Genomic DNA, 25,940 nt, shown 5'->3' on the forward strand with positions numbered 1-25,940 from the left:
TTACAATAATAAATGCAGGTCTCAGATGTTTTTCAATTTTTTCGATGCAGTAATTGAATTAAACTCCCCACAACAGAATGACACTAAAAGCACCAGCTTTATTCTTTTATTTCTATTTTTCTTGTATTTTGTCTAGAAACTATAAATATTCTTTGCATCATTTTCTACAGAAGAAATTGTGTGCTTTTTTTGGGCAAAAGTTTTAAGTTTTTCTTTACTTTAAAGTCCCAAAATTTAAGTAAAATGATGTTTCTTTTAGAAGAGGTAGATATTTATTACAAAATGTTAGCTGTCTTTTCCCAAGGTCATGTAGCCTTAGCGGCTCTAAGCTGGTTTTATTCAGCTGAACTGTGTCAAAACTAGTCCTAAATCGATAACTATATATACATCGCCATAGAAACGTGATCAGTATCAATAAATAATACGTCTGATAGAGTGAACTCCACCCAGAACCACACAGCATTCTGGAGGGTGTAGGCAGAGGAACGGCTTTAGCTGCTCAACCTCCAATGATGTTGGTGGTATCGACTCGTTCAGTCTTTTGGTTACCTAGCAACAACCTGTTGAGTGGGTTGCACAGCAACAGTTTCAGGTTTCACCAGCGTTCCTCATAACTGCTTATAATTAAACAGCAACAGAGTTTTTCAGCGTTGTCTGGTGATGCGTGTAGGGGCTTGGGTGATGTTGGCTTCCCCGCATCACTTAAAGTTTTGGACGTTGGCCACCAAAGTGTCAGAGTAGAACAGGGTGAATATGAACACGGTACCACAATGTTTATTTGTTGAAAGTTTTAGAAAATCCTGAACTATTATGCAACACTTTGTTTTGGTTTGTACGCTGTTTGAGGTTGTAATGTAGCAAAATATATATAAAAAAATGGCACATACTTGCCCTGGACAGTGCATTTAATTTTTTTTATGTCTTCTGTGTGCCTTTGTGTTCCTTCCTTTTTTAAGGTTTTTGACGATCCGACGACGTTGTTTTTAATCGACACCGATAGCGAAGAGGAAAACTCGCCGTCGCTTCCTGGTAATTCTTCCCCCTTCTACTCCTGATTTAGATGTATTCATCCCACTCCCTGAGCTTCTTCCATTTTACCACAACAACCTAATATTCCCATCTCTGTCTGAAATGGCAAACAGCTAAGCCCTAAAAGAACACAACAAAATTTTTGTGGCTGCAGAGAACAGCGGGGGTGTAGGAACAGTACACCATCACCGGCTGGAATCCTTTTTTTATTTTAGGACTGGCGCGATGCGCAACCGGTCTTCTGTTTTGAATCACATCACTGGAAATCAATACAGTTACTATTTCACAGCCACAGAGAGGGATGCGCTCCTGCCTGACCTCCAGTGGTTTGTGGATCTGGAAGCCCGTTCTGGTCGTGTCCAGCCACAACTCCACAACTAGTCCTTTTCCAGAGTCCAGGAATCTGCCCCATCACCGGGACAAAGATGGGAATGGGGTCAGGTTCGTCCCACTCAGAATCAGTCTGACCTGGGTGTCTCGTCCTCTCTTCCCCCTCTGTGTTCCCCCCAGAGTTGTCACCCTGCCATCCCCCTCCCCCAGCTTCCCCGATTAGACGGAAGAGCTGTCAGTACGAAGGAACGAGAGTTGGAATGTTAATAAGCTAAAGTGCTTATAAAGCATCAGAGTTTAGACAACATGCTTACTTTAAGATAATGTTTTTTCTTTTTTTTTCTTTTGAGTTAAAATCCCTTTGTGTCATCCAAATGCTTTAGTAGTTATTGCATCTACGTGAGGCGGCCAGAGTTATTGTTTCTTTCCAAATCTGCTAGGATGATCATAATAGTTCCTCCGGTTTCGCCGACATAACTCAGCGCCTGTCGGTTATTGTTGGAGCGAAGCGCCGTGACGTTCTGTCTACCAGCAGAGACCAATCTGTCACCAGCCCTCGGGTCGGACGGAGGGAAGATTTTCATGTCTCTGCTTGTGGTTGTATTTAAACACAAAAGCAGGAGGATAAAGACGCAGTGCTTTCCAAACCTTCCCCACGTTTTCTCATGCTGCAAGCGAAAGACATTGCATGCATGTTGGGATGTTACGTGAAAGATTCAGGATTCTGAAGTTTTTATTTTTGTGTTCAGGGAAACGGCACGCTGTGTAAGAAACAGAGCCTGTGATCTTGGCAGATTCACCTGTGTGATTTAAAGGGACACAGTGATCCGTAATGTGGGGTTGGGGGGGGACTCCCAGGTTAATTGTGGAGCTTTGATGTTTTTTCAACATCAAATGGCTGCATTTAAAGTTAAAGATACCCAGATATAATCTGCTGCTGAAAATTTTTATTTTTGATGAGCAGTCTAAATCTTCAACTCATAAAATCAAGTCAACACCTTGACACCTTGTCAAGTGATAATATACATCATTTCAACAGTTTTCTCAAAATCCACACAAAATCACTCATGTCTAAGTTTTTTTTCTTCATTAAAACAGCAGAACTAGTTAAGAATTTGTTCTTTTTGTAAATTAAAAACTCTACAGATATGAACTTAAATGTCATACTTTCAGTATGAGATGATCCAGAATAGCTTAGTCATTGTGTTCCTACTTGCAGGGATAATCAAGATGATTTTTTTTTTATTGTGTCATTTTGTTTCTGAACCAAAGTCCTTGAGCTTAAACATGCCTGACTTTATTGTTTATTTCTAAAGGACTATTGGAGTCGGCACATCCAGCTATAAAGAGCCATTAGACGCCCGTCTCGTTACAGAAACATAACTTGCAGACAGAAGCTGTTTCCCTTCTTCTTTACACATTGAAGCTTTTAATGTGTTACAATGGTCCAGTCTAATTGCCAGTCTAACTCGTGGTCAGCAGAATACAAATTCACACCGCACTTTTCAGATTTTTACTTGTAGAAATCTGTAAAAAAAAAAAAAAAAAGAATTAGAGTTTGCCCTTCACTTCAAAATGATTTGCTTCTTTCTGTTTATTACTTAAAATGTTGCTCCAACCCTTCTCAGTTTGTAGAACGGATTTAAAGGGGTGCCACGCTGCTTTGCAAATGGGAGAAGTTAAGGACAGGCCTGGATCTAAAACATCTGCCCCAGCGTGTTTAAACTCCAGTGTCTTCACTGTGTGAGAGAAGCAAAGAGGAAATGCCTCTGAGATGCCCAGGATTTCCTTTACATTAGTGCAGCCTTGGCTGGTTCAGACATCAAAGACTGGGTGGAAAGCGCACTCATCAAACGGGGCAATTTTCCACGCTGTTATTCTGCCACTCCTGCTGATATGCTGCAGCAGCACACGTACTTACAGACTGCACAAGTACTGCTCTGCTCAGTCACAGACATGCGTGGAGCCTCTTTAACATTGTTCTGAGCTGGAAAATTGTGTCTACGCGTTATTTTGAAGGTTAGGATTTCATGTGCAAAACATGAAATAGCCTTGGAGATGCAGTTTGTTGCGTGTTTAATCATTTACCCATCGCTTATTTTAATAAAACGATGTCGGCTCGCCGATGTTTTTCTACATGAGTCACAGGAAAGAAGGAGTGTAGGAAGTCCATTTTTACCAGTTTCTGAAATGGATAGTTCTACTGGAAATCAGGCAGGAAGTTTTTTTTTCTTTCTTTTTTTTCCCTCCCACTCCACTGAATTTATTTTTTTCCACTGCTTGAGTCTTGTTCTGGCCAGGTCTCCACCAGCTCTTTGTGATTGGTTTTAAAACCAAACATTTGATATAGTATTTTTAAAAATAATCTTCTCTCTCAATTTGCAAATCTATAGATGATGATAGGAGTTCAGTAACCTAAATTATTCCTTCAAGGCTTCCACAGGTTTACAACATTTCCAGGGTACTTATGAAATTCTGATGTTTTTCATTACTTATGCTTCCTGGTTTGACATAACTGTCATGTCCAAAAATATTATGTAATCTTTATTTATTCAGACAATCATTTTTTAAAAGAAGGAATATATTATCCCCAGTTATTTCTTTGACAATTGCTGCGAGAAAAAAATGTTAATTCAATTTTTATGTTTTTTTTTTTTAGAAGAGGTTTTAATTTTTTTATTTTTATTGAGAAAATTTTATATTTTCTCAGTGGGGAAACTCGGCAGCAAAGTAACCTAAAAATTGATGCACACAGATTCTCGCAAGCTAAAATATAAACAAAAAATAAGAGACTTTACACTACGGACAAATTTACAACATTTAAAAAGAAAAAATACTGTAAGCCTACAGTTATCGAAAATAGCTCAGCTGCCTTGGATTCAGAGAAACTAATTTAAAAAAAATGTCCAAAATGTGCTTGTAATATAATGTAATATGCTGACGTTTATCACTTTTATCGCTCTACGCACATCATTGCAGCGAGAGAGGCCAGCCGTTGGCTTGTCAAGATTTAAGACCTGACCGTTTTATATTAGAAGAGTGAGCACAAACATTAAGCAGATGTATCACAGCAAAAGGGCCCTGACTCCGAGAACGTCAATGCAATCCACCTTATTTTTCACCAAACACATGGGGCCTGTCGGCGAGGATGATGTGTAGAGGTTTTTTACAAAAACAATCCTTTAAAGGTCAAACAGGAGTAGGTATGCAGCAGCTCATCATATTTTCCTTTCTTCTCTCTAAGCCTTGACATTCGTGCAAAGAGAGAGTGATGCATTGTGGTTTGAAAAAAGCAGGGAAAAAGAAAAAAGAAAATCCTGAACCAGAATAAAGCATGGGGTAACACGAGTCAGGAGAAAGTAGGTATATCTTAATAGTCCAGCATTGTGACATGTTGATAATCGGTTCTCTAAGTTTGGCATTTCTGTGTGTGCTAGAAACTTTTTTTTCTTCCGGATTACTTGTCGTATTACTTTGGATTACTCTGGAAGCTGCGGTCTCTAAGCAGACGTCCACGTAGCTGGCTAAGGTCTTGATGAATTGTTAGAATTTTAAAGTAATTTCTCACCAGGCAGTCTGGTAATAAATCCTTCAGCACTACAAAAACAACGATCTGGCATTGTTGGATTAAAAAAAAAAAAGACCGAGCAAATATATGGAGAAGATTTAACAGACCACACTGGGAGGCGTAATGAGATTTTTGCTGTGTTTGTCTTAGTAAATGGGCACCGCAGACGGGACAGAGAAGTTCAGAACCAGTTCAGCCAGCGGTCTTCGGACCCTTTACTTTCCATCGTCAACGACTCGGATCGCACCCAGCAGACTCAGGTTGTACATTTTCTTTTTCAGTTAATCCTATCCTCAACTTTTTTTTTTAACATTTCTGTTCTTAACCTCAGGCTTGTGAAGAGGACGTTAAGGTAAGAATAGATGACGTGACGCATGACAGCACGGGGACTGACGGCGGCTTGTGGGACCCCGACGATCTTCTCGCGACCGACACCCCTCCGCCTCGGCACCGCCGTGAAGACCTCCTCCCTGGGTCCGTCTCTCTCTCACCAGTCGATCGGGCCCTCACCAGGCTGAGCCGTCGGCCCTTCACCGAGCCAAGCAGCCCGCCGTTGGAAACCTGTGACATCAGGTGTTACATTTTCCTTTGTTGTAGTCTCTCCGTGCCAGTGTTCCTGTTGTCATGACTTATTTATGATGTTTTTATTTCCCCCCGCTGCCGCCGCCCAGCCTGGTGGCCCTGGAGGTGGACAGTGAGGAAGAAGCTCCGGGGCCAAAGTCTCTGCTTTCCCGGCTGTTTTCAGACGTTGGCAGAAGCGAAGACAAAAAGGAAACTCCGCGTCCAGCTCCCGATCTCACTTGCACTCGGAGCCAGTCGGCCTCGGCGTGCGAACCCATCTCCAAAGTAAAATTAGCAGTCGCACTTTGACAAACATTTTTTTTTCACACCTGTTATGTATTTATTTATTTATTTATTTATTTATTTTTACCTCATTTTGTTTTTAGGACTTGAGTGAGGACGGCGTTCGACTTCGCTCCTATTCCTACTCGTACTCCAAGTTCTGTCCAAGTCGAAACCCCAGGGAGAACCACACACCAGAAGGTAGCCCCGGTCGGTAAAACTCAGTCCGCTTAACACCCAGAGCATTTCAGTCTAACACACCACTAATTTTCTTGACATTTTCTTCCACTAATGGAATAATCTGACACGTTGTGTTAATTTGTGAGCTACAGTCTTAACACTAATATAAAGTACAGTCATGTTCGCATAGTTGTTGGACAGTGCAGCTTGACGGGGTTTGAAAATATCCATACTTGACGTTATTTAGCTTCAAAATGCAGCACATTTTCTGAAAAGAAATATAAATTTTTCACCCTATTTGTCAAATAACACAAACCCTGCTGCATATCTCTCTGCTGGAACCTGACTGTACTGTTCACGCTGATAGTTTGCACCCTCGTCCTGTAGTGGTTGTGTTAGCCGCCTTCTGTCCACTGTGCCCTGTAGATGGCGTTCTCCACAGCGTCAGCCACAGCCGATCTCTCCTTCAGGCGCTCTCTCTGTCTAAATCCACCCTGTCTCTGTCTCTGCTCCACCCAGGCAGTAAGTACTGGACGCCTGCAGCCACCGCACCACACCCAGCACTTCACTGAGAGCACTTCTACTTGTGTGTGTGTGTGGGGGGGGGGGGGCGGGGGGGGGTGTAAGTGAGGCAGAGTGTTTGGGAAAGCAAGGATACAACATCTGAAGATGGAAAATTATGAAAATAAGAATTTACATTTCTAGCTAGCAGAACTGTGTGATTATTATTTTTTTCACTTTTGTGCTTCCTGTCTCATTTTAGGTCATTCTTATGTCTGAAATGTTAAAATCTGCAAAACAAACTTATTTAGTTGGTGGAAAGAAGGAGAATTAGGTGACAGTCTAGACAATATTTTCTTTAACGTTTTAAAAAGACATGAATTTAGCTCCATTAATAAGAACTATTATGTAAAAGTGAATTTATGTTGATTTTTTTATTTCTGTGAATAGCTTTATTCCTACTTTCAGTTAATCCTAATCTTAAAAAACTTAGAATTTAAAAAGTGCCTCTTTTTAATTTAAATGACAATCTGACATGAAAATAAATGCATGCGAGTAAAAGCTCCTTTTAAAAGTGTTAGATGAATTGAAATTCATGACGTACTTTGTCATAGTTTTTATGACATTTTCTTGTAATCTGGGAGGATTCATGATAAAATCGAGCTTCTGCTTTAACATTTATTGTTCCTGTTTTGATGAAGTTGTCATTTATCAGCATCTCAGATCAATTTTTAGAACGCATGAAGAAGTTCAGACAGTTCGTTTGCCTTCGTCACAAACACTCATGATTTTCAAATCTCGTTAAAGACTGAAAGTTATTGAGGCTTTATTTTTACTATTGATGTTTTTGCAGCTTTCCTTTTTGTTTTCCATCAAAGACTTTATCAGCTTCTCTTGTATCTCTCCACAGAACAAAGAGCCTCCAGCATTTCAGAGCAGCCCAATGATAAAAGGTATTAATTTTATATAACGGACTCTTATTTTTTTTTCTTTGCAGTTTCAATTGATATCTTAGTATATCTTGAATTTATTCATTTATTTTTTTTTACATTCTGTCACATTACAACCACCCATATACATGTATTTTATTGGGATTGCATGTGATAGACCAAAACAAAGCAGAGCATAGTTGTCAAGTAGAAGGAATATTTATTTAGTTAAAAAAAAAAAAACTTAGCAAGACTTGGCAAACTCGCTCATCCTTGTCTGTTTTCAAATGGATTTCATAGAAGTTCTGGTTGTATATTTTGGGTCATTATCACCCAAATGATAACAGGTGAACTTCTGCCTCAGATATTTTGCAGCCTCTCATAGGTTTTTATCAAAGATTACCCTATATTTACTGATATTTAACTCCTTCCTCATTCCCTTCGGCTGTGGTCCTAAAGCATGATGCTGCCGAGACTTTTCTTAAAGGAGCGGATGGTTTAACTTGTGGCTTCTGGCTAAAATAAAACCAGAAGCCACTTTATAATGAATATAAAGTATTCATTATTAATACTTTATATTCACTTCATCATTTGGCTCCTGTTCCAACACAAGCAAAGTCAAATATTTCACTGACATCCATTTTCTCCCTGATAACTACTTAGTCTTAGAGGAAGATATAAGACCGGCTGCAAATCGCAGAGATAAACTTTAATATTTTACAAGCAGTGTATGTATGATGTCTTTTTATTTCTATGGCTTCACAAAGCTTCAGTGTGTGTGTGTCCGTGTGTTTTCCAGAGAGGTTAGGTTCCGTAAGCGGGCCCAGTCCGCTGACGACGAGGGCAGCGCTGAGCTGGCAGAGTCGCTGCAGCATCTCACCCTGTCTGAGTTTCTCAAAGAGTATGTGTACGGGACCGACCTCTGTTGACCTCTCCCTGACTGTCCCGCAGATGGAGATACTAACCCAAAACAAAACTGGTAGCTCCTTCCCCATCTGGCTCCCAACAGCGCTAGAGCAACTTGAGCCCCCACTGACTGTAGCATGCACAGGTGTCTTAGTCCGTCTCGGATGTTTTTAGCCTTTAGCTCTGCTTCTAACTCTTACTCGTTCTCACGTCACAGCAGTGCAGAAGCGGAACACAGTTTTCTTACATTTTACTTACTAACAAAAAGGATTCTTGAGATGTTTTCATGTCGTTGCTTTGACTATCCGGGAATGCCCTGCTCCGAAACACATCCGATTTGAGAATGAACCTTTGCACCTTAAACTAACCGGATACTTTTCATTTACCTGGAGATTTATCTCAAAACCAGCTTTTGTTCTGCTTGACTTTGTTGTTTTCTTTACCTCCCAAGAAAAACAAGAAGAAGAAGGAAAAAAAAAGTGACAATTTTGAGTCTGCCTTATGAAAATCATCCACTCTGTATCTGCAGTTATAAAACTTTGGGACCTTTTTTTTTGTGCAGGATTGAAGAAGAGGAGTTGGAGCAGTGCAACATTCCTACCAAGGCAGAGTCAGAGAAGTATAGAGTCACTCGCACATTCAGCTTTCTGAAGAACAGGATGTCCAGCACACGCAACAAGAGCAAGGTAAGCCCAACTGCAGATTTCCAACTAGGGATGCATATTGGAGCAGCATCAATGTTGTCCTTAGTGCTTGGTTTTTGTCGCTGTTGAGAAAAACGGGTCAGCCTGCAGTACCTGGAACTAAGCAGAGGCAATAATAGAATGACTTACTACTTTTAGCTGTTGTTATAAGAATCATGGTTTATTATGATATCAATAAACTGGGTGCAAACTCCCAAACCAGACGTCATGGTTCGGATTGTTAATTTTGCTGCTTGAAATTTCTTCCCCACACTTGGTTCCATGTGATCATCAATAAATATTAACTGATTTGAAACATTACAAAATAATTCTGGTTTTGAGTGCTAAAGTTACACTACAAAACAGTGTAACTAATTTATGATGAGAATGTTTAGTTTTTAGAGCTATTCACTGTACATCCTAATAATTTAAAATTTAAATCCTTTCTTTTCATTTTTAGTTGTTATAATAAATCCCACAGATCCACCTCGAACTCAACCTTACCCATCCTTTCCGTAACCTGATCCTAACTCTGTTATGGAGTGTTTTTGGAACAATAGCTCTGTACTGAATCAAATAAATCCCACCTCTCGTCTCAGTAAAGATGCTGAAGCTTTACAATTCCCGGCTCCACTCTCTGGTATGAACTGTGCAATTGTCTTTTGGCTTTCTGAGAGACTCAACCAGGACAGAGTTCTGGGAATAACTCAAGGTCAGAGCGACAGACCAAACATGGTGTCCGGCCTCTTCCCTTTCAATGATTAATCCGCGGTTGTTGAGTCAGCACAGGGACTGGAAGCCCTCCCCGATTTCAATCTGTTGTTTACACTTTGGTCTGCTTCCGAGTCCGAGGACTTTTCTTACAGCTTGGAGGGAGGCGGGAATTGCTTCCATGCTTTTTTTTTTTTTTTTTTTCCCCACACTCAGGCTCGAGGTATATTTAACGTGTGAAATCGAAACTGTAGAAGACATTCTCTGAAGCCAGTCTTTAATGTGACTGTTACACTGTAGATGTAGGTGTAGTTATCTGTACGGTTTTCTGTTGACACCTATGTCTCTGGCACGGTTTTCGAAGGGGAAAGGGAAGGACAGAGAAGCCAAGGATAAGCACCTGAACGGCCACCGGTTTGCAACGGGCCCCTGTTTAGGTCCCACGCTGTGTGTGGTGTGTGACAAACCAGCTTCTGGGAAGGACCTTCTGCACTGCTCAGGTGGGTGAAAGGTAAACTCAAACTCCCAGGAGTCACCTGACTGAAATCATCAGTGGCTCGTTCCTCCCTCAGGTTGCACCGCTATTGTCCATAAGAGCTGTAAGGAGTCCGTCCCGCCGTGCTTGAAGGTTGGTCCGCTTTTTATTTGGTTCTCTACTTGAAAAATAAAATGGTCTCAATAGAGCTTTAATCAGATTTTCTTATATGTTGCTTAGAAACTACAGGATAGATCTGTGAATACCGTGGAGAAAAGCAAGACGGCGTCTCTTCCACAGAGTAAGATTTTACAGAGTCTAAGTTGAGCATTACAGATTTAACAAAACAATGCAGAAAAAAGTTTGGCATTTGCTGTTTTTTTTAAGTATAATAACTGATCTTTGTCTATTTTCCCCTCAGACTTCACAGTGAGAGACAGTCCATCCCATTCTGTGATCCCCATTTCTGCTCCTCAACCTGTCCTCACCCCAAAGGAGAGGAAGGACACTGGGACGCAGTCATGCTCTTTGCCTGGAAGCTTACCCAACAGTGACAGGTCATTGCGCAGTTGGAGTTTATTACTTAGATTAATGGGATGATAATAGTAATAACACACTCCCGTGTTCCACTTTGTGGTACAGTATGCTCTGCGAGAGTTCAGAGGCAGAATCTGAAGCCCTGAGGCCGAAAAGCCATTCGGAGGAGCTCCTGCCAACTCCAGGCTCCTCTGCCTCTAATGAGTCATCCTTCGGAGACGGTATGAGATCCAGTAAGGCTTCATGTTGAAAATATCCACAAAGCAAAAGAAAAATTAGATATGCATTAGATCTGCGTCGGTTTCTGGTCTCCTGCTTTGTAAAGCTTTGACTTACTAGTGTAAATATTAGTAGATCCAGATTTTTCACAGATCGAAATATTTTGCTCTAGATAATCTGTTAATCATAATCTGTTAACGCTTGGATTTGTTGCCTACTCTGACCAAAATAATATCAGATTTTTGAGGGTCCATTCAACCTAAAAGTCATTTTTTTCCGGTCAGAACCAATTCATTTGTACATCTCTAAAAGAAATGCATTTCTTTTAACCCACATAGTCTGACACTCTTCCCTCAAAGTGGTAAATGACTAAAAAAAAGCAAGTTTCTCACCTCAAAAAAGATGTTCAATAATAGATGTTTGGGGAAAAACATAAGAAAATGCAACTTTCAGTCATAATTTTTACTTCAAATGGTTTGAAAGTAAGAGGGAAATTACATTTCCATCCATTTTTCAATAATTATTTTTCTGTGGCTTTTCCAGTTATTCCTGGTGTTGTTGTTTTGAATGTACCATGTATGACCTCTTAATGAAATTTAAGCTTAAGTCAATTTAAATGAACATAAAATTGACATCATAGTATTTGATCTTCAAAAATGTGTTAAGAATCAACATTCTTGATCATCTCACCTCTTTATATCTGATGGTGAAAAATCTTTTGCTTCAGTTCGACATTTCTTTTGAACCGCGTCGAGCACAATTCCTTTTTAATTAGGCTTGGCATCTTCCAAATTTAGCCTCTAATTTTTTTTCCTCACAGCCAGCTAATGGTGGATGTCACTGATAAGGATGAAAAAAGAAATTAGTCTTTTTAACTGAATTTCTTTGCAGGCTCTGGCTCAAAATCCAAGCAAATGCTGAGAACAAAACATATCAAAGCGGATGTCCGTTTTAAAAGCACAGTGAAGACCGTTTATGTAAAAGAAAAACGATCAGAGTTAATTTTGCACCTTTCTCTGTCCTCAGACTGTGTGGACTCGTACATTCAGACTCACGGCAACATTTTAGCGGATTCTGCTGATTACGATGCCGAGTCGTGGAGTTTGACGGTGGAGCACAAGTTTTGCAAGAGGCAAGACAAGCGGGCCGTCAAGAGGCAGGACGTTATCTACGGTAAGCAAACGTTAAAGGGATGATTTGTTTTCTCATGTGCTGTAAGTCACATAATTGTTTCAAAAATTATCAGATTGAGTAACATTTATGTAAGCAGCATTTCTCTTCCTCTTGACACCACTGGTTGTGAAAGACCAAGATAAAGTTGTGAAGCAGAAGAAAAAAGAGGAAAACAAAAGTTTTTGCCTTCATCTGTATTAGTCAAATCTCTTTTTTTTTCCTCTTCACAATACAACAATATATGACTTTGGATTGAAGTTTGTAGCTAGTGCTGATTGAGCGTTTGACCCGACACAGAGCTGATGCAGACTGAGCTCCACCACCTTCAGACTCTGCACATCATGGCCGAGGTTTTCCGGCGAGGCATGAAGGAAGAGGTGCAGCTGGACGCCGAGTCGGTGGAGCGGGTGTTTCCCTGCCTGGACCAGCTGCTCGCCTTCCACCACGCCTTCTTCGCTGCCATGAAGGAGCGGCGTCACAGCTCCGTGCAGCCCCCGGGTCACAGGAACTACCTGATACAGCAAATCGGTGACATCTTGCTACGACAGGTTAGCCCTAGCTTTACAAGTTATCAATATTTCAGAGTCCAGTGCAATAATGAAACCTGCCTGTAGTTCTCAGAAGAGAATGGAGAAAAAATGAAGCAGGTGTACGGAGAGTTCTGCAGTCATCACAACGAAGCAGTCACCTTTTTTAAGGATCTCATGCAGCATAATAAGAGATTTCAAAGCTTCATTAAGGTATTTCCTGTCCTAAAAGTTATTTAGCATCGTTACAATTTAGTGGAGATAAACACTGTGTAATAAAATCTATTCATCTTTAAAGCAACAAGGTCATAACTCTTTGGTGCGGCGGAGAGAGATCCCAGAATGCATTTTGCTGGTAACTCAAAGGATCACAAAATACCCAGTGCTGCTGGAGAGGATCCTACACTATACTCAAGGTCAGGCAGCTACTGCCCTCTGCTGTTAAATCACAGTCACTGCAGGGACTGAAACAAGCACACCAAAATTGTTGTATCTTTTTTGTCCTTTCTGATCTTCCAGAGCAAACGGAGGAGCATGCCAACCTTTCCAAAGCCCTGACTCACATTCGGGACGTGATAGCGGCCGTGGACGTGAGAGTCAGCGAATACGAGCGCCACCAGAGGCTACAGGAAGTGTGGAACCGCATGGAGAACCGCAGCGCGGCCAAGCTGAAGAGCGGCAAGATCTTCCGCAAGCAGGACATGATGGGTCAAACGCTCAGACACCAGGGCATGCTGCTGTGGAAGACCGCCACTAGTCGCCTTAAGGGTGAGAATATATGATTCCCTGCTGATTGTTGCTTCACAGTTAATGTGATTGAGTTATTATATTGAAATTGATCTTGTGACATTACTTTCTGCTTATGTTGACTGTCCTAGATGTCCTGGCGCTCCTCCTCACAGACGTACTCGTCTTCCTTCAAGAGAAAGACCAGAAATACACATTTGCTGCTGTGGTGAGTGCAACAAATAAATATCATGGGAGTTACTATCATCTTTGCCTGTAGCACTCTAAGGCATTTTCTACACTTTTTCCATAGGACCAAAAGCCTCCTGTCATTGCGCTGCAGAAGTTAATAGTTCGGGAAGTGGCGAACGAGGAGAAAGGGATGTTTTTGATCAGTGCCTCTTCTGCAGGCCCAGAAATGTACGAGGTCCACACTTCATCCAAAGAGGAGCGAAATACCTGGATGAGGCTCATTAGAGAGGCCGTAGAAAGGTTGGTTTGTGTCTGGAGCTTTCAGAGCCACTTGATGCATTAATACGTTTTTGTTACATTCCAACCACGAAATTCAAAGCTTCATGTGACTCCAAGACTGTATGTTTTGTAATTTATTTTGGCATTCACGATTTGTTGTCCGAGTGTCAAAGTGTGTGTCCAACACATGTACATTCACAAGACTTTTGTCTTTGAGTTTATTTCAAATGTAATGGACACTAGATAAAAAAGAAAGGGGTGGGAAGTTGTGGAAAAGGTTTAAAGGGAAAAGAGTGAAAAAGAAGCATAGAGAGAACACAAATAAACACCCTGGAAATCTGCCTCTAAATTTGCAGAAAGAGGAAAACCAATTAAACCAAGACACTACAACAACAAACAGATGCTTATATAATAATAACAGTTATCACTGGAAACATGGTACAAGTTAAACAATATTTAGTGGCAACCGTAGCCCAACTGAGAGTGTATCTGAAAAACACCTGAATCCTAAACACCTTTAGAGACATTAAAATTGTGCAAAACCATAATAAATCGCTTCTACTTTACCTTGTGTTGATCTGTCATGTAAAATCCAGAAGGAAAAAAATATTTGAATTCATAGTTGTAACGTGACAAATATAACAATGTTTTTTACTTCTATATTGTTAATTGTATTGTATTGTTTGACTCAGCTGCCCTGAGGAACCGGAAGAATACGCAAGTGAATCAGAAGAGGAGAAGCGAACTGCTGAGGCTTGTTTCCAGAAGATCCTCAAGATACAAGGTAAATTCGTTCCAAGCAGGTGTTGTGTATATTCTGCCGTCGGGAGTTGGGAGGGAGGCATTTTTATTTTTTTTCTAATCTTTGAAATGCCTGAAACTACGTATCAGAGAGCTTGACGAGTCAAGACCAGCAGATCTGCTCCAGCCTGGAGGAGAAGCTGCAGATCTACACAGAGCTGTCCGCACTCAGCGGGAGGACGGACGGCGCGCTGGTGGAGCCGCGACTGCTGGTGCAGCCTCAGTCAGAGGACCTGCCGCAGGCCGCTGCGCTACTGGCTGCTGCTCTGCAAGAAGGTGGGACATAACAGTATGGCATTTCTAGCCATATTTTATTTACCTGATACATAAAATCTCAGCCTGCTTAGCTGAAATATCACACAACAAATCTATAAAGACAGAGTTTATTTGCAGTACTGAATAATCCAAAAATGTAGGAAATTTGATTGTCAAACTCTGGAACAATATTGAAAAATTTAAATTATTTCATTTACTTTTCAGAGTGAGTTTTTGGAAGGTATTGTGTTTTCTAAAAGATTAAAAAAGTAGATTCATAAAAAAATAAAACTATTTCAGACGCTGCTGTGTATTTCTATATAATCCTACGAATTCAAAATAAGAGAGGAACAATTTTACTGTTTTGGAGACTTTTACCTTTAACACTTTTGATTTGCATTCACTTTTTGACACATAAAAGAGAAAAAAATATGCTGCAGGATTATTAAAGAGGCCGTAGTGTTAAATGTAACAGAAATTAAGGAATTGAAAGATTATTCCTATTTCTGTATTAAAGCACGCTCCTTAATATTTATCAGGTTTGTATTTGACTTGAAAATAGTGCATCAGGGTACATGCTGTAGACTAAAAATGCTGGGAGTTCTGACTACTGATGTGTTCAATGAGCAAAAAAAAAAAGTTATTTTTTTACATGTTTGACCTGCCAATTAGGGACAATGAAAGATAAACTAGCTGGTTCCAATCTTTGGTTGTGTGATTAATGAATCTCAAGTCCTGATTTGATAAACTGTTGCAGATTGGAAATGGAGACAATCTATATTTTTGACTAAAATGTAAAAAAAAAAAAAAAAAAACTACTCTTAAAATATTAACATGCTTATATTATACTGTTTTCCATTGTGTGCTGCTCTTGCTCAGGATCGTTCTCTTTTATTTCAGCCACGTGTTTTGTTTTTTTTTCCGTTTGCTTTCCAGCTGAGAACCTCAAAGCCGCGCTGTCGTCCAAGGCCCGCTCTCTGTCGAGTCACAGCCAGGACTCGGACTCGGTGTTTCCCATCAGCCCCACCGCTCTGTCCGATCCCTCATCCGACACTTCGGAGGAAAACGGGGGAAACCGGAGCGACACTTTTGACCTGCAGCCTCCATCTGACTCGCAGAAAAAACACCAGAGTACAGTTGACTCTGAGGTAGAAATTCATTTCTTTTCCTGGTTGTTTTCCTAGTTTTATGCAGTAAATTGTTAATCCACCCATTACTGCTGTGGTTCAGGTAAGGTGGGGCTGCAGAGGTAACGGCCTCTCTCAGGTTCTTGTTCTTTTTTTTCACCCTATTTACAGATATCAGCCTGGTGTTCCTTTAATAATTGATCACTGTCTGTTAGAATTACATTTCAATCTTAATGTTGTGAATTATTGATAGACTCGTAATAAAGGGAAGTCCATTTAGCTCTTAAAGATCCTGCGGCATTAAAAATAGATATGGAGGCTTGTTCCAAAGCCGTTAGTGCGTTTGTGCTGCTCTCTGCACCCTTTATGACCTGTGAGCTAAATTACACCGATAAGAATGAGTTGTTTTCTTGTCGGCTCCTGTCAGGTAATGGGGGCTCCTGAATGATGCTGTAGGGACGGATTTTGCCTGGAGGGGGCGCAATTGCTGCATGAATCTACTCTTACCATGATTGAAATGCATTTTGAAGTCCCCATGCAGCTTCTTATTTTGAATAATTTTGACACTGATGTTAAATATTGCATTAAAAAACATGATTGATTTGTTGACCTGGATTGTTATTTGATTGTTTTTTTCTCCAACAGGCTGCTGACAGTGTCCAAACCTTGACTCAGTTACTCTACAGTTTGCAGGTAAGAGCAGAACAAGAAGTAGTGCATGTTTGTAAAATGGAATCAGATTTTTTTGTGATTTCTACTCATTTTGCAGATAGATACTCATGTTTTTATTTGTAGTCTTGCCACAGTTTTATGTCTAAACTTTAACTGTACCATAAAAACTCATCAATCTTATTTTGTTCATCTAAAAAACAAAAAAACAAAACTGTAGCTCAGGCTCAATCTTTAAGTCCAGTGTCAAATTCATGCTTTTTTCATTCTTTTAAGAGATAAAGAGCATTTTATTTGTTGTAAAAAGAATCCCAGAAAACCTTGTTGAAATCGAAACAATATATATATATATTTGCAAGCTACACCTTCTTTGGTAGATTCTGACTTTACTCATCTATGTTTAGCTACCACACAGATATATTTGTTTGCAGAAGAGACCCAAAGCCGCAGGTTTGACAAACAGAGCAACAGCGCTGTGTTTGACTGTTTGAAGCCAAAGGAAGCAAGCAACAGGAGCTCTTCCCCCAAATGATTATTATTATTTTTTGCTCAGAAACACAGGAGGGTCTTTTGTTTGGCAATGCACACACTCCTCGCTCGCTATAAAATGTAAATTTATGTAGAGAGGGTGTGTGTGTTTGTATTTGCATTTGGTTTGTGTGTGTATGTGTGTGTGTGTGTGCGTTCCTGTTTGGATTTAGGGGTTTTGATCACAATGTGATTTTCATATTCAAAGTTTTGTTTTCCCTCATGTGTCTGAAACCAAAACCAGTGATTCTATCAGTAAAGTGGATGCAAGGGGGGAAAAAACTAGGTCACCAGTTGAACCTGATTATAATTTCCATTTTAATTTGACATTCAAATCACCTGCAACAAGGATGCACATGAGCAGGGATGTGCACAGATAGACATAAGGAGGTGATAGAGTGCCTGCCCTTTTTACACTGAAGAAGAAAAAAAGTGCCCCTCTAAAATCTTTTTTAAAATTTTTTATTATATAGCATGTGGCAGAACAAAATGAACATTTTCTGTTTTGTTTTTGCTAGGCCTGTCGCAGTAAGCAATAAATCAATTAACCACAGGATAAATTAAAATGAGCTCAGTAATTTCCATTTGCATTATGCATCATTTTTTTCTTTTCTCTCTCCTTCTCTGCCAAAAACTGCATGACAAAACGCTTTTGTCTCAACTAGCCACTTTTTGTGAAGGACAGAGAGACTTCATAATTTATTTTATTTTGTTTACTTTTTTATATTCAACATGTCTTACAGTTGAAGTATTAAATGTTCATTAGAATTTAACGTTCATTGATTCTTGAGTCATTATGCCTTAGCTATTATATTAACTGAAAATGGTCTCAAAACACGATGCTGTTGTGGTGCGGGGGTTAAGCACAACCCACATAAGGAGACCTTAGTCCTAGACGCTGATGTCACAAGTTTGAATCCCGGCCTGGTGACTTTTGCTGCATGTCTTCCTCCCTTTCTCATTACCCAATTTTGTGTCCGTTCACTCATCTAAAGGCCACTAGAGCCAATTAAACCTTTAAAAAAAACAACAAAAATATTATTTTTTATCGCAATAACGTTTGGACAATTTATCGTCTGGCAAAATTTGTTATCGTGACCGGACTAAATACACCTCAAAATGTCTGAATAAATCTTCATGGTGAGGTTAACCACTATTTCTTGTTGACGCCAGGCTGCCGTAACCATTCAGGACACTTTCTACGAGGTCCAGAAGCTCCTCCTGCAAGCTAGCGAGCTGGCCTCGCCCCGCGGTCCCTGCCTGCACCTCCACGGCCTCCGCGCCAACTCGCTGCAGGAGCAGGAGAAGCAGCGCAACCTGGAGAAGCGCAAGGAGGAGGTGGCGGCGGCCCAGCGGCTCCGGGAGCAGCTGCGCCAGGAGAGGGACCGCTGGGAGCGAGAGTGCCAGGCCAAGGAGAGCCAGCAGGTGGAGCAGGAGAGCCGGCTGGAGGAGAGGGAGAGGAAGTGCCTGCAGGCTGCGCAGAAGCTGAGGCAGGACAGGGAGGAGCTGGACGAGCAACTGGAGGAGTACCAGCAGAGCCTGGAGCGGCTCCGGGAGGGGCAGAGGAGCGTGGAGAGGGAGCGCGAGCGTCTGGAGGACCAGCAGAAGCTGCTGCAGGCCTGGACGCACGGGCGGCAGAGCAGCCTGCCCGCCGTGATACCACACATGGTCATCCCTCTGGATGTGCATCAGGTAAGGAGTCCAACCTCCAACCGGCATTCGTCTGAAAGAAACGCTCGACCTTTTGAGGAGAGGAACCAAAAATGAACCAAAACCAATATTTATGACGGCTGACATCATTTTGCCGGTATTTTCAGTGTTACAAAAAAAAAAAAAAAAAAAAAAAAGTGAACGCAAAAGTTGTTTGTGTTTCTCGGGTGTACGTAGGTATGCTATGCTCATGTTCGTTTAAAGGGGCAGTATTATGTAAAATCAAAGATTTTGAGCTTTAAATTATTTTATACTCGTTATACTACTTATTCCCTCATCAAAAACAGATCTGGACTTAAAAACTGATTCTTTCATACATGTTTGAGAAATAATTTAATCTAACTGTTCAGCTATGCAAAACACCTGGGGAAACTTAGTTTCTACTCAGAACTGCAGTTTCCAAGCTTCTGAGCCTCCACCTCACGGAGCAGCGCCCCCTACTCAGCTCCTTCAGACTAGCCAGTAGCAATTAGCAAACACCTGGTGGAACTGCACATCTGCTGAGCTCAATGCACAAGCTGCTTCCTGGTGCAACGCTGGTAAAAACTTTAAGGATTAATGTAGGAGCCATGTTGTGATGACTTCCTGAAAGCGGACTTTCAGAAAGAGCAATAGTTCCTTAAAACACAATTTAAGGGCAATAAATTATGATTATAAGCACAGTTACTTTTTGATACAAAATGGCACTGTGTGCCTGGAAAAAACATAGTACTGACCCTTTAAGATGCTGCGCTATGTGGACAGCCTCTAGTCATGTGACTCCACCCGCTCTCGTCTGTAACAAGAAGTGAAAGAGACAATGAGGTTGAGAAAATTGAGAAAATTTCAAATTTTGATGTGCCGGCAGTAGATGTAGTCCTGGAGGAAGAGGAGCAGAAATTAGCCATCATTAGGGAATATCCTAGATAGAGTAAGGATGTTGGAAAGTAAGACTTTTTTTTAAATTCTAAACTTGTTCAGTTGTGTTTTTTTTTTTCATTAAGTTGCACATAATTGCGTTAAGTCAGTCCTGCAGGGTTAGTGCTGTCCTCCATTTATCGTTATCGAGGTGAACTGCTCAGTATATCACAATATTGACTTGAGGCCACATCGCCCAGCCCTAGTGGTGTCGTGAAGCACAGTTCGTCCAGTATTCCTTTCAGTGACCTCACTAATGAGATTCTTCTTCTTCTTCAAAGAGCTATCAGCTTACACCGGTTCACCCGTTTCCTCCGCCGCAGCTCAACCCAGCCTTGATGTACAAGCTGTGATAACGAGAGCAATCCCAGCGCCATTCGTCTTCATGCTTCAGCGGCTCGGCTCGCCAATGAACATCTCAATGATTAATGATAATTAAACCACCGCAAATAAAAGCTTCAACAAAAATAATTAAAACCCGAGGCACGCGGCCCCAGGAACCGATCAATTGTGTCCTAAAGGGCTTGAATTATTGACACTCTGTTTGAAAGGCACCTCACTGAAATTTGCCCCGACGCCGAAAGGCGTAGAAGATAAAGGATCACTGCTCTCTTGGACCGCTACAGACCTCGGCTTGAATGATGAAACCAACGTGCCACATGTACCACATACAATGTCTTGCAAAGGGTATTCACTCAAAGGTGGTCAGATTGGTTGGAGACCATGGGTGAACATCAGTTTTCAAGTTTTGTCGCCGCTTTCTAATTGAATTCAGCTTTATCTAGGCATCCTGACACATGGGTTTGCTTTGACATAAACCATTACATTGTAGGTCTGACAGGAGTTTTTGTCCTGCTAGAAGCTAAATCTCTGTCCAAACTTCAATTATTTGTAGCTTCTATCAGTTTATTTTCAGGTTAGCCCTGTGTTTAACGCCATTCATCCACCTCACAGCATGATGCTCTCACTACCATGTTTCACAGTGGGGATGGCTGCCATTGGAGGCAATTAATAGTCCTACATTTTGTTTTTGGGGTAACTGATTAATGGGGGTTCAATACGTATGCACGCCTCTCTTGCAAATCACATTTCTTTTTCTGCCATAAATATGCACTGCTTTGTGGGAGAACCATATATACCCAATAAAAAAATAATCCCAATGTACCTTGCAATTTTTGGTTGTAGAATGAGTTATTATATGAATAAATCAGTTAGAAGTTTGGACAATCAATTATTTTGACAATTAAATTGTTTAATCAAATAAAAATCTCAGCACATTCTATTGATTTTTTTTTTGTAGAATATTAGAAATGCATTTAAAAATGTGAGTAAACAAATAATTCAGTTCCTTTTTTTAAAATAAGAAAATAAACAGTTTAATGTCTAAAATTCAGTAACACAGAATTCCTTTAGTGTATGCTTGATTACTGGTAGCAAAAAATGCAGTGGTAAAAAATTCTTCTAACATCAACATGTGAAAAGCTCAGCCCTTTCTGCTGATGGTTTGTTTTTTGGATTACCAAATTAATAATTTGATAGTAAAAGATGCTGAGTTGGATATTATTTTTTAGAGAACCTGAACTGGGTGAAGCTAAAACTATGCCATTTTGAGGAGTTCTCAGTAGAACAAATCTATAGACGAATGTTTTTTTTTTTTGTACAGTTTTGTCGTATTTACTGCTCTGAGTATGTTGTTCTTTTAGCAACTGGCCATTCTTTGAGTGTATGCTCCAGTCAACTATTAATTGATTACTAAATGAGTAGATCAGTTATTTCATAATTGCCCTGATTAAACCAATTAATCGTTTCACCCCTACAATAAGTACTTTTTCCGTGCACCATGTATGCGGAGCTCTGCTGGCAGGTGGTTCTGCACCACAATGGGCGGACAAATGAGCACACTCGGGTTACAATATTCCCCGTCTCCCTCATTAATTTACACACACCACTGTGGGTCTTTTTTTTTTTCCTTTGTAGGCTGGATTTGATAAGGCTCTCCTTGCTTTGAGCAGACTTACTGTATGTATTTCCATTCATCTATTTTAGTCGCCAGTAACAAAGCGGTGCTCTCACAAAGGCGAGTGGAAGCAGTGGAGGTCCTAATGTTTCCCTGGTAATGTTTTAGCCTAAGGCAGTAGTTCATAGGGTCAGAGACGGATCGAATGACACACACACACACACACACACACACACACACACACACACACACACACACACACACACACACACACACACACACACACACACACACACACACACACTCACTCACATATCAGCTCTCAGGTCGTATCTAATTAGCTGTGCTGCCTCCACTCAACAGTGGAAAAGCCCTGTTGACGTGATCACTAGACAGGATCGCCAGCGGTCATTGAGCGAGTAGCTGGGGTTACACCCTGGACAGGTCCAGAGGGACATCTTTCACCAAAAAAAATCTAATTGTCAGTCAGTTCATAAAATTGAATAACAGGTTGTGTTTTAGAAGTCGATCAATCTTGACTTTGAGAGACCGATTTCAAAATATCAGCAAATAAAGTCCAAACAACTTTTATATTATTTTCTTACACCATAAAAACTAGAACACGCAGCTGTAGGGTTCGTTCCACACATGCACGAGCAGATAACAAAAACAAAAAAGCATTGTGCTGTGTTGTGCTACTTAACCAGTTTAGCTTAGCATTATTCTTGGTAAGGAATATATTTTCCATGAGCACTTTGTTGGGAGACGGAGACTGGTTATTTACGATTAGGTGGAAGCTAAAGGTGAAAAACACATGCACGTTCCATGATATTCTAAATCACAGCACCATCTTGTGGCCTGGCATAATAACTACAGCTGACTTGAGGTATCTTGGCGGTTCCGTCCAAATGTGGATCTTTTTCCGAGTCAAAATCTGAAAATACCGACAGGTCCTAAATGATTTTTGATCTCCTGCATCTAAAGAAAAATTATTCGTCATCGATATTTTCAGAAACATTTCATTGTATATTTTTGCCGTGGCATACATCTACATAGGTATTGACTATAATTTACTTGTTACTTATTCAATGTAACATCTCATCCTGCTGGAACATTTTACAACTGGGGACACAGTTGGAACATCTTAAAATTTCCTTTGAATTCACGCTGCTTTCAACCTGAAACGTAACGGTGGGATTTTTCTCTGCCTGACAGGCCTCTCCGCCAAATAACTCCAGACAGCACTCCGGTAACGGCTCTGTGTTTATGAACGAGGCAGCATTTGCCGGCAGCAGCGTCAACAATCGCCACTTCCACCACAAGCGGAACGACCCGAGGGCACACAATTGTTTCAACAGCCTGTTGGACAGATCTAACAACAGACAGTACCCTGGTGTCACGGGCCCGCACGGCACTGGATACATCTACAGTAATCCCTTGGGAAGTCTTAAGCACTCAACCAGTGGTAAGAAATACCTAAAACCTTGTACATAGAAGGCTGGTTTATTGTATGGTAATATCTTTAAATTAGTATTGACATTAAATTAGCAATAAATGTATTGGCATTGACCAGACAATTGGTGTTATCTCGTTGCCTCCTTTTGTAATGTAGGCTTGAATTAAAGACTCAGTTGAGTCCTATCGTCAACCATGTAGCACATAAACCATTTAATTGAATGAAGGAATAACTTGATTATTTTTCAATTGAATGAGCCATATTGAAATATTTCAAATATCTACTTTGACCTAAAACCTTTTTTATGCTCATAAAGCAGACTGCAGTGTTCGTTATACGAGTTGAATCCTTGCTATTGTATTTTTATGAAATGCACAGCTGATGCTGTCCTGTATATATTTATTTTGTAACTGTAAAGCACTTTATGTTGCATCCGACAAAATTTTTACTAAACATAGTTCCTATGTGGTCTTAAAAAATGTGCCTTGTCTTGGATAAGAAAATGAAATTTGAAGAAATGTTTGTATTTCCAGATGTTACGTCATGTCTCACTGTCTGTTATATTCTTTCCCCTCTTCCTTTCATGCTGTCTTTCCTTCTTTCCTGTCTCAAGGAAGACAGGAAACAATGATACAGTCCTTGTATCATTGTTTTTTCTTTCTTTTTGTCCTTTACTGTCCTCCCTTCCTTTCTTTCTGGTGTCTTTCTGTTGGTTCTTTCCTTGTGTTTTCTCTTTGGTCCTTCATGTTTTGGTCCTTTCTCATATCCTTCCAGAAGCCCACCCCATCTTTCTTTTTCTCCTTTCCGCCTTTCCTTTTACCTCTCCTACTTTTCCTCCTTCCTTCCTTGTCTCTCGTTAGTCCTTGTGCCATTTCTTACTTTCTTCTCTTCCCTCTGCCTCCCATCTTTCCTCCCTTGTATGCCTTCTTCCTTGTCATTAGTGTGTTCCTTTTTTCCCACTGTTTGGTTTTTCCAGGTTTTCCATTTAAAAATCCACCAATATGTTCATTAAATAAATGTTGCATAACATGCTAAGTGCATGGTAGAACTTCCCGATACTTTACTCTCGATATTTTATGTTCAGGGCTGTAAGTGAATGGCTCTGATTATATTTTCCAGTTTTCGTTTCAGTTTTTACCTAACGCCATTAGGTGTGTTGGTGCTAATGGCACAGTGAGGGGTTCTGCTATCAACCTGTCAGCTGAAAGGAGAAATGTTCTGCCTGTGAGAATGTAAACAAAGCGGAGCTTCACTGGTTTCACCCACGCTTGCGAGAGCACACTGAGCTTTCAAGGCTGTATCCCTGGTGAGGCCTCGTCTGCCCTTCCTCTCAAGCCCCCCACTCCACATTATTGTCTCACCACCTCCACCTGATCACCCTCACCACCCGCCCCACAGCCCTGCCAAAGGAAGAGAAAAAAAAAATCAATGGATTCTCTATCTATCGCCTGCCAGGGGACACAACAGTACGTGAATCACAGTTCACAAGCGATGGGTGACTGATTAGAACATTGATCTTGAAAAAAAAAAATCTTTACAAAACTCATTACTGCATGACTTGCCATCACAGCAGGTGAACGGACAGAGGGGGAGTGGAGTGAAGGTGTGAGGTACAGGGTAGAGGAATGAGAGATCCAGACTCAAATTAATCTATGTTTCTTCTCTCAGGAGGTGTCAGCAGTCAGCAACACTCTCACGTCGTTCCTCATTTCTCATCCTGATATCGCAAACCGCAGATGAGGAAAATAACCATTTGCATTTGGCGCGTCTCCTCAGAAACGGGGGTGGGAGCTACCCGCGCCACCCTCCCGAGTTCCTGGAATTGTTTACCGTCTCTCGTTCATTGATTAGCTTATTAACCCCTTTCCTCGTTATCGAGCGCACACAGGCCCCGACGAAACCTGAGTTACTTGTTAACAAGCCGAGGGAAATGACGGCCGCGGTTCCCAGCATCAGGGTTGTTTCAGATCATTTTTATCTGTAATGGGTTGCTCAGTGAGTCCCACAAGGGCCTGGAACGAACTAATCCACACAGGGGGAATATAATAATTGACCTTTTCTTAATTTCCTGCTTGATTAAACACCCCTATAAAGGCCCATCCTCTTACTTTATGTAGATTTAAAGAGCTTCTTTGTCACTACACTTAGATTGAACCTCACCCTCACGCTCCCTCCGTGGCATGCGGAGGAACTTTCTGTTTTTAGTGAGAAAAAGAAAAAAAGATCCTCTTTCAAATGCAAATTCCCCTCTGTGCCGTCACACGGTTCAAGACACGATCGCACATCCCCTCGTCTCCTTAGCATGTAGCTGCTTCTCTCTGAGACGCACGTTTTCACGGAGTAGATTTCCATAATTTGATCCAGGACAATGTAATCTCTTTGAAGCAGTTGGGTGGAATTTACCGACACGATGCTGACGAGTCGCCACCCTTTTCATGGGTTTCTGAAAAGGATCGGAGATGTGAGTAAAAAGAGCGGGAAAAGATGAAACCAGTTCACCTTTACGGTGGAATGTGGATGAGTTGGAACCTTGTAGAAAAAAAAAGAAGTAAAACTTTTAATTTCCATATTGCTTTTTATTTTTTTTAACACTAAATTATATCCAAAAGGTCAAAGGGTATTTGTAAGGCACTATATAATGAAGTCATCCTATCGCTTTTAGGGTGTTTTGACAGCATCAGCACCAGCTTTTGGCTGGACTAGATGGAGTACTTCATCGCAAGCCATTTAGA

The 25,940-nt window shown here is 40.8% G+C and overlaps 1 protein-coding gene across 1 annotated transcript in view; it reads left to right on the top strand.

Moving 5' to 3' along the window:
• arhgef28a (Rho guanine nucleotide exchange factor 28a) overlaps positions 1-25,940 on the top strand; it is a 48,681-nt gene that overhangs the window by 17,423 nt on the left and 5,318 nt on the right. Inside the window, exons 9-35 of the mRNA XM_088010824.1 lie at positions 957-1,029; positions 5,078-5,187; positions 5,259-5,500; positions 5,599-5,773; positions 5,875-5,971; positions 6,377-6,472; positions 7,362-7,404; positions 8,180-8,281; positions 8,849-8,972; positions 10,045-10,180; positions 10,253-10,308; positions 10,396-10,456; positions 10,577-10,712; positions 10,798-10,913; positions 11,938-12,084; positions 12,382-12,632; positions 12,699-12,824; positions 12,910-13,027; positions 13,131-13,379; positions 13,490-13,566; positions 13,651-13,829; positions 14,501-14,592; positions 14,700-14,885; positions 15,801-16,012; positions 16,637-16,684; positions 18,362-18,880; positions 22,968-23,217. Coding sequence (XP_087866950.1) covers positions 957-1,029; positions 5,078-5,187; positions 5,259-5,500; positions 5,599-5,773; positions 5,875-5,971; positions 6,377-6,472; positions 7,362-7,404; positions 8,180-8,281; positions 8,849-8,972; positions 10,045-10,180; positions 10,253-10,308; positions 10,396-10,456; positions 10,577-10,712; positions 10,798-10,913; positions 11,938-12,084; positions 12,382-12,632; positions 12,699-12,824; positions 12,910-13,027; positions 13,131-13,379; positions 13,490-13,566; positions 13,651-13,829; positions 14,501-14,592; positions 14,700-14,885; positions 15,801-16,012; positions 16,637-16,684; positions 18,362-18,880; positions 22,968-23,217 — 4,021 coding nt within the window. The remainder of the gene's footprint in view (positions 1-956; positions 1,030-5,077; positions 5,188-5,258; positions 5,501-5,598; positions 5,774-5,874; positions 5,972-6,376; positions 6,473-7,361; positions 7,405-8,179; positions 8,282-8,848; positions 8,973-10,044; positions 10,181-10,252; positions 10,309-10,395; positions 10,457-10,576; positions 10,713-10,797; positions 10,914-11,937; positions 12,085-12,381; positions 12,633-12,698; positions 12,825-12,909; positions 13,028-13,130; positions 13,380-13,489; positions 13,567-13,650; positions 13,830-14,500; positions 14,593-14,699; positions 14,886-15,800; positions 16,013-16,636; positions 16,685-18,361; positions 18,881-22,967; positions 23,218-25,940) is intronic.

The sequence above is a fragment of the Poecilia mexicana genome, unplaced genomic scaffold (genome assembly GCF_051168715.1).
Source record: "Poecilia mexicana isolate PSO_F unplaced genomic scaffold, ASM5116871v1 scaffold_12, whole genome shotgun sequence".
Taxonomy (NCBI): Eukaryota; Metazoa; Chordata; class Actinopteri; order Cyprinodontiformes; family Poeciliidae; genus Poecilia; species Poecilia mexicana.